The 12089-nt window shown below is 39.4% G+C and overlaps 1 protein-coding gene across 3 annotated transcripts in view; it reads right to left on the reverse strand.

Annotated features, from left to right (window-relative positions):
• Positions 1-249: 249 nt before the first annotated feature.
• The window catches only part of RPF2 (ribosome production factor 2 homolog), a 43071-nt gene continuing 31231 nt past the window's right edge, over positions 250-12089 (reverse strand). For all 3 annotated transcript variants that reach the window (XM_032338795.1, XM_032338797.1, XM_032338796.1), the window contains exons 9-10: positions 1391-1535; positions 250-606 (exon numbers count right to left, since the gene is read on the reverse strand). In XM_032338795.1, coding sequence (XP_032194686.1) covers positions 427-606; positions 1391-1535 — 325 coding nt within the window. In that variant the 3' untranslated portion in view covers positions 250-426. The remainder of the gene's footprint in view (positions 607-1390; positions 1536-12089) is intronic.

A 12089-nucleotide genomic window follows, 5' to 3' on the forward strand; every position in this document is an offset into this window, starting at 1 on the left:
CCAGGATATATCTCAAAGAGACTTAATTTCGGGGCAGCTGGGGGGCTCAGTTGTTAAGTGTCTGCCTTCAGCTCAGGTCATGATCCCAGAGTCCTGGGATCGAGCCCTGCATTGGCCTCTCTGCTCAGTGAGAAGCCTGCTTCTCCCTCTCCCACTCCCCCTGCTTGTGTTCCCTCTCTGGCTGTCTCTCTCTGTCAAATAAATAAATCTTTAAAAAACAAAACAAAATGAAGAAACAAAGAGGCTTAATTCAACGTAATACCAGTAGATTAGTGTTCCTAATGTATATAATATATAGTTTAGGTAAATTATCATACTATAAAAACATTTAATAAAATCTTGTAAGAAACTTACAAATGACTGATGATTGATAATTCTCTTAAGTAAACAGACTACAATAACATTATAGTCACTGGCTAAATTCCATCAGTTTTTTTTAATTCTCTTTGATTTTTTCTCCTGGTCCTCTGTTATCCTTTCTGCAGGTCGCTTCTTCAACCCCTTCATCTTCCTGGTTTGTAGTTTGCTTAGGTCTTGCTTCTGCATATGAATCCTTCCATAAGTTGTACCAAAAGTATCCTGGGAGACATTTTTCTTTTTCTTTGGCTATGAAACAAGAATATATATATATATATAAATACATAATTATATATGTTCATTATATACATAATGCTATCTAGTGTATAAACTGGTAAAAATGTAGTGTACACTATTTCACTAACAATTTCCATTAGTGATCACCTATTCGATATAAACTATAACCCTATAGACTTTTCTTCTCAAACTTAAGTACATTCAAATCACTTGGGAATCTTGTTAAAATGCATATTATAATTCAACACATCTGGGTGAGACCTGAGATTTAGCATTTCTAACAATTCCCAGGTAAACTGTCAGACCACACTTCAAAAAGCAACACTATAGACTATGCTAACCATTATCATGCACTGAGATAATTTCTTGTGTTTAGCTTGAGGAATTGTTACTATCATTTAATTTTTACTAGCATTCCAGAGATGCCACTTCTACTTGTTTTTTAAAACCATTCAAAAATCAAAATAGGTTTTATGCAAGTATGGGTTACATACACATCCTGTACTCTAAATCCCCAATCTCTACAATACCCCAATTTTCTTTCTCACTGAAAACCAGCAGTCTTGGCTACCAAAAAAGCTCTTAGCCATAGTTGATGTGTGGTTTCTACAATCTTTTATTACCCTTTATGGTTGCCTTATTTCCTTCTTCCTCCTTTTCTTTTTTCTTAGAGTCTAATTTTATCTATATTATTGATCTCTTTCCATATGTTCTTTAGTGTCCTATGTTGCAAACCCTTCAGGAAAGAAGAGTGGAATATACAAATAAATATGGCACCAATCTGCAAGTTACAAACCTTGAGGGCTTTTGGCATTTTCATAGATAATTTATAAAGATCATCTGATGCCAGATGTGTCCTCCTCAGAACCAGATCCAATGAGGGTCCCATCTCTTCCAACTCAATCCTTGGTGTTCTGCAACCAGATTTCTTCAACAGCAACCTTTATGAAGCAGGAAAAAAAGAAATGTCGCTTTGACTTTGATGGAAATCCTATCCCCTCAAATATTTTTGTTCAAGAGAATTACAGTTCATAAAATGACAGCCTTTAGGAGGTTAAGCTTCTTAAATACTTTCTGCGTTTAGGCCAAGTATATTCTTTGGTTTGCTGGTTTTTAAAAATCGAAAACAAAAGAATACTACATGGTTGGGCACCTGGGTAGCTCCGTCAGTTAAGTGTCTGCCTTCAGCTCAGGTCATGATCTCAGGATCCTGGGATGAAGCCCTTCATCTGGCTCTCTGCTCAGTGAGAAGTCTGCTTCTCCCTTCCCTTCTAACCCACCCCCTACTCATGCTCTCTCTCTTTCACCTAAATAAAATCTTAAAACAAAACAAAACATAATATTATTGAGAAACAGGAAGTGAGAGAGGCAATTCTTCTAGAAATTAACCCCCCCCCCTTTTAAAAGATTTTATTTATTTGAGAGAGAAGAAAAGGGGCGCCTGGGTAGCTCAGTGGGTTAAGCCTCTGCCTTCAGCTCAGGTCATGATCTCAGGGTCCTGGGATTGAGCCCCACATCATTCTCTCTGCTCAGCAGGGAGTCTGCTTCCCTCTCTCTCTGCCTACTGGTGATCTCTATCAAATAAACAAACAAACAAACAAACAAATAAATAAATAAAATTTCAAAAAAGGGGGGGGGCTTTGAGAGAGAAGAGTACAAGCTGGGGAACAGGCAAGGAGGGTCCCTCCTGAGCAGGGAGCCTGACAATGCAGGGCTTGATCCCAGGACCCTGGGATCATGACCTGAGCTGAAGGCAGATGCTTAGCTGAGCCATCCAGGTGCCCCAGAAATGGAATCCTTTGATTTGACTTCATCTTATTTATAAATTTACAGAATTATAAAAACAACTTCAACTGGGCCTTTGAAGCATTACATTTACATGATTAACAAATTCTTATTTCTCTAAGACCCATTAAGAATCCACTTCTGAGTATAGTATAGACACATACTGATCTATATAGATTGGAATAAACTTTAAAACCCTAATATAACAAAACCACAACCTTCTAGATTCCAGATGTCAAAATAGTTCTGGATCTGGAAACAGATGAGCAACAAAGACAGAGAGGAGACTAACAAATTCTTTTTGTGAATGATACCGCAAGAACAGCTCAAAGACCTGAAGATTACTTGCGCTAACTCAAATTTGTTATAGTGGGCAGATCTCTACATGGAATAAAAGAATTAAATAAATAACAATGTTTATAAAAGATCAAACTTTTCAAAAAAAAAAAAAAAGTAAGATCAAACTTTTCACACCAAAGGTAGTATATGAGAGGCAACAAATGACATGAGAAGAGACAGAACGTAAGAGTACAAGCACAATAAGGAATACCTAAGAAGAACCAACTCCAGAAAGCAGAAGTGAGTGTGCAAAAGCTCATTAACAGCCTTTTGGGCATCACATGCAGACGGTCTCCCCGTGGGAGGTGCATCTAGTGGCTCTAAGGAGAGTCTTAATGATAGATACGCTGTACCAGACACAGTTATTTACACCAAACTGAACAAGGCAAAAACAAAACAAAACAAACACCAACCTAGGATATATAAAAAGCAGACATGTTGAACAATAAAAAAGATCTACTAACAATAAAAGATCACATGAGTATTAGTATGGGACTTGAAGAGAGCAAGCAGAGGGGAAATAAGCCAAAACAAGGGTGCTAAGCCCACTCTCTTCACAGTGGTTCCAGGAGAAGAGCGTTGAGAGTATACCAGTCTCAGGCCCACAGTGGGGGAACAGAAGATGAAGTTGGTAATATCAGGGTTTCTTCCCTAAAAGCTGACTGAAGGCATATGGCAGCAGTGATCATTTGACTCTGCTGTAACTCACTTATTTCTGCTTTTGCATCCACATATTCAATACCTCCAAATAAATGACATTTATAAAGCTGAACTCGTAACAAGATTAGTATCTTTTTTTTTTTTTTTAAAGATTTTATTTATTTATTTGACAGAGAGAAATCACAAGTAGATGGAGAGGCAGGCAGAGAGAGAGAGAGAGGGAAGCAGGCTCCCTTCCGAGCAGAGAGCCCGATGTGGGACTCGATCCCAGGACCCTGAGATCATGACCTGAGCTGAAGGCAGCAGCTTAACCCACTGAGCCACCCAGGCGCCCCACAAGATTAGTATCTTGATTAACATCTTGTGTCCAACAGACTACTAAAGAAATCAGGGAAACTCTACATATAAAAATAGCCGACTAAAAGTGTTTCTACCACTTAAAATGCTTATGTTAAGCTAAATGGAAAAGTTGTAGATCTAGAAAGCTCATGGCATGCCTAATGGATTAGGATTACCCAAGTACCTTTTAATCTATGCAAGTATCCTCCTACCAAAGTAATTTTTTGAGTATATAATTAAGATTATTTCCAAATAACTGCATATATATATCGTGTGTGTGTGTATCTATGGTACATATATCTACATATGCTGTTATTTACCAAAGAATTAAGTTACAATGCCATACTGTCTGTGTAGATGACCTTTTTTAAAGATTTTATTTATTTGACAGCGAGCGAGCAAGAGAGCATAAGCTGGGGTGGGGGGTGGGGGTGCAGGATGGAGGGAGAGGGAGAAGCAGACTCCCCACTGAGCAGGTAGCCCAACATGGGACTCAGTCCCAAGACTCAGAGATCATGACCTGAACTGAAGGCCAGACGCTTAACTGAATGAGCCACCCAGGTGCCCCTGTGTAAATGATCTTGCCTGAATTACTTCACCGGCAGATCAAATTGACAGAAACATAAGAAAATTTTCTCCAATTTTCAGTTTTCTATGTATGGTTTCTGGTGACAGACCTATAATTCATTTTCTTTATTAAACTCTTAACAGTGAAATTTAAAATCTAAAAGTATTATCATTTTGAGCATTCTTAGTTTATTTTTTTTTTACAATTTTGCCAAACTTCCTTGAATTTTTTTGTAATTTTTTTTCAGTGTTCCAAGATTCATTGTTTATGTACCACACCCAGTGTCCCATGCAATACGTGCCCTCCTTAATACCCACCACTAGGCTCACCTATCCCACCACTCCCCCTCCCCTCAGTTTGTTTCTCAGCGTCCACAGTTTCTCATGCTTCATCTCCCCGATTTCCCCCAACTCACTTCTCCTCTCCAACCCCCAATGTCCTCTGTGTTATTGCTTATGCAACACAAATAAGTGAAACCATATGGTAATTGACTTTCTCTGCTTATTTTACTCAGCCTAATCTCCGGTCCCATCCATGTTGATAAAAAAGTTGGGTATTCATCCATTCTGGTGGAGGTGTAATATTCCATTGTATATATGGACCACATCTTTATCCATTCATCTCTTGAAGGGCATCTTGGCTCTCTCCAGTTTGGCAACTGTGGCCATTGTTGCTATGTGGACACAGATGGCCCTTCTTTTCACTACATCTGTATCTTTGGGGTAAACAGTACTGCAATTGCAGGGTCACAGAGTAACTCTATTTTGAATTTAAGGAATCTCCATACTGTTTTCCGAAGTGGCTGCACCAACTTGCACTTCCACTAACAGTGTAAGAAGGTTCCCCTTTCTCCACATCCTCTCCAACACTTGTTGTTTACTGCCTTGTTAATTTTGTTAATTCTAACTGGTGTAAGGTGGTATCTCAATGTGAGTGTGTTTTTTTAAGATTTTATTTATTTATTTGACACAGAGAGAGATCACAAGCAGGCAGAGAGAGGGAAGCAGGCTCCCCACTAAGCAGAGAGCCCCATGCGGGGCTTAATCCCAGGACCCCAAGACAATGACCTGAGCTGAAGGCAGAGGCTCAGCCCTCTGAGCCACCCAGGCACCCCCTCAATGTGGTTTTGATTGGAATCTTCCTGATGGCTATTTTTCATGTGTCTGTTAGCCACTTGTATGTCTTCTTTGGAGACATACATGTTCATGTCTTCTGCCCATTTTTTTTTTTTTAAAGATTTTATTTATTTATTTGACAGAGAGAGATCACAAGTAGATGGAGAGAGAGGCAGGCAGAGAGAGAGAGAGGGAAGCAGGCTCCCTGCTGAGCAGAGAGCCCGATATGGGACTTGATCCCAGGACCCTGAGATCGTGACGAGCCGAAGGCAGCGGCTTAACCCACTGAGCCACCCAGGCGCCCGTTCTGCCCATTTTTTGACATGATTATCTGTCTTGTGTGTATTGAGTCTGAGGAATTTCTTATAGATCTTGGATATCAGCTCTTTGTAGTGTCACTTGCGAGTATCTTCTATTCTGTAGGTTGCCTCTTTGTTTTGCTGACTGTTTCCTTTGCTGTGAAGAAGGTTCTAATCTTTTTTTTTTTTTTTTTTAAGATTTTATTTATTTGACAGAGAGAGATCACAAATAGGCAGAGAGGCAGGCAGAAAGAGAAGGGGAAGCAGGCTCCATGCTGAGCAGAGAGCCCGGTGCGGGGCTTGATCCCAGGACTCTGAGATCATGACCTGAGCAAAAGGCAGAGGCCCAACCCAAAGAGCCACCCAGGCAACCCTGATCTTGGTCAAGTCCCAAAAGTTGTCGCTTTTGTTTCCTTTGCCTCTGGGGACACGTCTTAAAAGGAGTTACTGTGGCTGATGTTGAAGAGGTTACTGCCTATGTTCTCCTCTAGAAGTTTGATAGATTCCTGCCTCATGTTGAGGTCTATTATCCATTTCGAGTTTATCTTTGTAAGCTATGGTGTAAGAGAATGGTCAAGTTTCATTCTTCTATACATAGCTGCCCAATTTTCCCAGCACCATTTATTGAAAAGACTGTCTTTTTTCCACTGGTTATTTTCCCCACTTAGTCGAACATTATTTGACCATAGAGTTGAGGGTCCATATCTGGGCTCTCTACTCTGTTCCACTGGTCTATGTGTCTATTTTTGTGCCAGTACCATGCTTAGTGATCACAGCTTTGTGGTAAAGTTTGAAATCAGGCAACATGATGCCCCCAGCTTTGTTTTTCTTTTTCAACATTTCCTTAGCAATTCGGGGTCTCTTCTGGTTCCATACAAATTTTTGGACTGTTTGTTCCAGCTCTTTGAAAAATGCCTGTGGAATTTTTATCGGGATGGCATTGAAAGTATAGGTGGCTCTAGGCAGTATAGACATTTTAACAATGTTTATTCTTCCAATCCACAAGCATGGAATGCTCTTCCATGTTTTTGCGTCTTCTTCAATTTCTTTCATGAGTGTTCTGTAGTTCCTCAGGTACAGATCCTTTACCTCTTTGGTTAGATTTATTCCCACATATCTTATGGTTCTTGGTGCTACAGCAGATAGAATCGATTCTCTGATTTCCTTTCGTATATTTTCGTTGTTAGTATATAAGAAAGCAAGGGATTTCTGTACATTTATTTTGTATCCTGCCACATTACTGAATTATAGTATGAGTTCTAGTAGTTTGGGGGTTGAGTCTTTTGGGTTTTCCATATAAAGTATCATGTCATCTTCGAAGAGAGAGAATTTGACTTCTTCTTTGCCAACCTGAGTACCTTTTATTTCTTTTTGTTGTCTGCTGTTGTTAGGACTTCCAGTACTATGTTGATCAACAGTGGCGAAAGTGGACATCCTTGTCGTGTTCCTGATCTCAAAGGGAAGACTGTCAGCTTTTCCCCATTGAGGATGATACTCACTGTGGGTTTTTCATAGACTTTATGAAGTTGAGGAATGTTCCCTCTATCCCTGTACTTTGAAGTGTTTTAATCAGGAACAGATGCTGTAACTTGTCCAGTGGTTTTTCTGCATCAATTGAGAAGACCAGATAGTTCTTCTCTCTTCTCTTATTGACTTGTTCTATCACATTGATTGATTTGCAAATGTTGAACCACCTTTGCATCCCAGGGACAAATCCCACCTGGTCATGGTGGATAATCTTTTTAATGTACTGTTGGATCCTATTAGCTAGGATCTTGTTGAGAATCTTGGCATCCATATTCATCAGGATACTGGTCTGAAATTCTTCCTTTTTGATGGGGTCTTTGCCTGGTCTGGGGATCAGGGTAATGCTGGCTTTACAGAAAGGGTCTGGAAGTTTCCCTTCTGTTTCTATTTTTGGAAACAGCTTCAGAAGAATAGGTATTATTTCTTCTCTGAATGTTGGTAGAATTCTCCAGGGAATTCGTCAGATCTGGGCTCCTGTTTTTTGGAAGTTTTTGATCACTGCTTCAATCTCGATACTAGATATTGTCTATTCGGGTTGTCAATTTCTTCCTGATTCAGTTTTGGAAGTTTATAGGTTTCTAGGAATGCATCCATTTCTTCTAGGTTGCTTAACCTATTGGCATATAACTGTTGATAATAATTTCTGATGATTGTTTCCATTTCCTAGGTGTTAGTCATGATCTCTCCCCTTTCATTCATAATTTGATTAATTTGGGCCCTCTCCCATTTCTTTTGGATTAGTTTGGTCAGTGGTTTATTGATCTTACTGATTCTTTCAAAAAACCAGCTTCTAATTTCATTGATGTGTCCTACTGTATCTCTAATTTCTATCTCATTGATCTCTGTTCTAATTTTGATTATTTCCCTTTTGTGTGTGAGGTTGGCTTAATTTGTTGTTGACTTTCCAGTTCTTTGAGGTATAAAGAGATATGGTGTATTCTGGATTTTAAAATTTTTCTGAGTGAGGCGTATTTCCCCTGAGGACCACATTTGCTGTATCCCTTAGGTTTTGGGACCAATGTGTCTTCATTCTCATTGGTTTCCATGAATTGTTTAAGTTTTTCTTTGATTTCCTAATTTAGAATCTAAAATTATTATTAATCTTTTTAAAAAAACCATCTGTTTACTTTTCCTCAGAGGGAATGTATTAATAAAGAACTTACAAGTGATTTTTGTGATCACACTAAGCAAAATGAAGAGATTGACACTGACTCATTAAAAACAAAATTAAGGGGCACCTGGGTGGCTCAGTTGGCTAAGCCTCTTCCTTCAGCTCAGGTCATGATCTCAGGGTCCTGGAATCCAGCACCACACCAGGCTCTCTGCTCAACCAAGAGCCTGCTTCCCCTGCCACTTCCCCTGCCCTGTCCCCAGCCTGCTTCTCTGCCTAATTGTGATCTCTGTCAAATAAATAAGTAGAATCTTTAAAAATAAATAAATAAATAAATAAATAAGAAGATTAAAACCCTTTCCTTCACCCCCATCCCACCATATACACTGCTATTTTTTTTTAAATAGACATTTCATTTCTAGGCCATCATGTCTCCAGCCTACACCCAGAACTGTTACATCATATGCCTATCAATCTCCATCTCGGATCCTAACCTCAAGCTTTGTTTTGTTTTGTCTCCCTGTAAGCTCTAAATCAAAAGAGACATTCAATTCTGCAAGGCTCTATGGTACAGGGATGAAAGACACCCCAACTCTTTCCTTCTCAAATGGGCTCAGGCTATTAGCTATGTCGATGGGTAATTCCCATACATTTTACAATATTTGCAGGGTGCCTGGGTGGCTCAGTCCGTTAAGCTTCTGCCTTCAGCTCAGGTCGTGGTCCTGTGGTCCCGGGATCGAGCCCCACATTGGGTTCTCTGCTCGCTGGGGAGCCTGCTTCTCCCTCTCTCTCCTCCTACTTGTGCACACTCTAATAAATAAAATCAATCAATTAATCAATAAAAATAAAACATTATTTGCCTATTCCTGGAGGAAGACTGCCATTACCACTCTTGTTCAAGTTGTAATTTCCCTATTTTTCTCCCTTCCATATCCCTCTCTTCTGCTGATGTTCTATTTTTCATTACTTAATCTCCTGGCCTACAATGCTGTTTGCTTTTTAAGGTATGCTAATACTTCCTTGTTTTGCATATTTCTCCCCATAGAACCTAACCAATGTCATGGCAAAGGCAAATGTGGCAGTTACTAAAAATTTCCTGTTTTATATGCATGGCTTTGGCTTTAGAGTGAATAAAATTCTCCAGGGAATATAAATGGTCACTCACATATGAGGAATTATTATACAATACATGGGAAGAGGTCATTAAACAATGATTTATTCCCCCCAAAAGGTCAAATCAAAGGTTATATTAATATAATTTCATGTTTACACTTTCTTTCATCCAAAAAATTCAAAGCCATTTTCTAAGATTAACCTTATTAACTTCACAAATGTGCACCAATGGTAACTATTACCTTTTGCCAACTGCTTAAGGGCTGGTTCCAAGTAAAAGAAGAGGGCAGGACACCTAAGTGTAGCTTGCAAGAGTGCCTAAGGAACCACACTAAGTGGGACACACTTCTCCAGCATCTTCCCACCTTTATCCACAACCCCTGTCCCCTTTATAAAGGAATTACTTTATATTACTTTATATTGATCTTTTAGGGACCTCAGAATCACATGAATGGTATCACTCACTACCTTTTGCAGAGGAAAACCGGAGGCCCTAAGAAGTGACCTGCCTAGGTCATGCAGTCAGAGCCAGCTTAATGGGCTCAGAGGTGACGCTCAACCCTCGGACCAATTCTTCCTTCCTCTCCCAAGGGCAGCACAGCCTCTGCAGACTAAGCTAATCTACATTTGATGATTTGTTTTTTCCCACTAGCAGCTTGCTCTCAATCACACAGTCCATTTTCTATTATAAATCAATAGCTAGCATGCATTACTAGGCCTGTATAGAACAACTGGGATTAAATTTACACTAGGGTCTCTGCTCTCAAAAGCTCACACTTTTTTTTTCATTGTGGGACATGCCATGCTAACCTAATATGATTCCAGCAATTCTTCTTAAAGTAAGTAGATGGGTAGATATGTGTAATTACACTGCTTAATTTATCCATGTTCTGAAGTCTGATTTGCTAATTTTCTGTCCATTTTCTCTGCATTTCTTTCTTTAGAAATTAATCTTTCTTTTCACTAAATACAAGTTCTGATACAAGTGAATACTTTCTTTGACACTGTTTACAATGAAAAAGTTTAGATTACTGTCATTCATTTCTCATTCTCAAAGATGCTGCTCTTTATATTTTTAGCTCCTTTATATCTCCAGGTGGGCTGATCACAGTAAGTTTTCAAAAATATTTTTCTTCCTGATATGAGGAAGCGGTGATGCAACATGGAGGGTTAAGGGGGTAGGAGAAGAATAGATGAAACAAGATGGGATTGGGAGGGAGACAAACCATAAGTGACTCTTAATCTCACAAAACAAACTGAGGGTTGCTGGGGGGAGGGGGGTTGGAAGAAGGGGGTGAGGTTATGGACATTGGGGAGGGTATGTGCTGTGGTGAGTGCTGTGAAGTGTGTAAACCTGGCGATTCACAGACCTGTACCCCAGGGGATAAAAATGTATTGTATGGGGACGCCTGGGTGGCTCAGTTGGTTGGACGACTGCCTTCGGCTCAGGTCATGATCCTGGAGTCCCGGGATCGAGTCCCGCATTGGGCTCCCAGCTCCATGGGGAGTCTGCTTCTCTCTCTGACCTTCTCCTCGTTCATGCTCTCTCTCACTGTCTCTCTCTCAAGTAAATAAATAAAATCTTTAAAAAAAAAAAATGTATTGTATGTTTATAAAAAATAAAAAATTAAAAGTTAAAAAATATATATCTTTCTTATATTACTGATTGTTTGTCTTTCTAATTCTATAAATTGGAGTCATCTACTTTATATATTCTTCATAGCACCAAAGTTAAGTTTAGAAACTCACAACAGACGTAAGGCTTTCAATCTCAGCAAGTTCGAAATGATTATAAAATCCCTCTTGCTTTAAAAATATAAAATAAAAATAAATAAAAATAAAAATGAGTATCGATCATGTGGTTATTTTACTGCATTTTGCCCATTATTATTATTATTTAAACAAAAGGAAAATAAACAAATAGAAGTGATGGTACCAATCATGGTGAAAAGAACGAAATATCTCTGATTCAATACAGTTGAGGCAAAGATGGGAATTATTGAGAAGAGGTGAGTATTTAAATTCATTTGGACAGTCATTAACATAAGCTGGTCAACCAGGTATTCCATTGTGAAGAAAAGAACAAAATTAGGGGCCTGGCTGGCTTAGAGCACAAGACTCTTGATTTCGGGGTCATAGGCTCGAGCCAGACATTGTTGGTAGAGTTCACTGAAAAAAAAAATGTAAGGGCACCTGGGTAACTTGGTTAAGCGTCTGACTCTTGATTTCAACATGGATCACGATCTCAGAATTGTGAGATTTGGCTAATGTTGGGCTCTGCGCTAACGAGGGGGCCTACTTGAGATTTTCTGTCTCTCCCTCTCCCTCTGCCTCTCCCCAACTCTGCACCTGGGCACATTCTCTCTCTCTCTCTCTCTCCTTAAAAAAAGAATTAATTTAAAAAATATAAAACTTCAGAAATGCTGAAGACCACAAATGGTTGCACATACAGCTAACACAAAGAAGTCCCTGTCAACACTGAAGAGTCAGTGGCTCCAGGCTGCACTGCCATGCCGTAACTCAAAAACGGACGTTAGTCTCAATCTATGTACAAAGGCAGGCACTTTGTGGGAACTAATATATTCTCCAGGTGAGTGTGGGCTTTGATTAGCCAGTGCCAATGCTTTATTTTAAAAAAG

This window comes from Mustela erminea, chromosome 4 (assembly GCF_009829155.1).
Source record: "Mustela erminea isolate mMusErm1 chromosome 4, mMusErm1.Pri, whole genome shotgun sequence".
Lineage (NCBI taxonomy): Eukaryota > Metazoa > Chordata > Mammalia > Carnivora > Mustelidae > Mustela > Mustela erminea.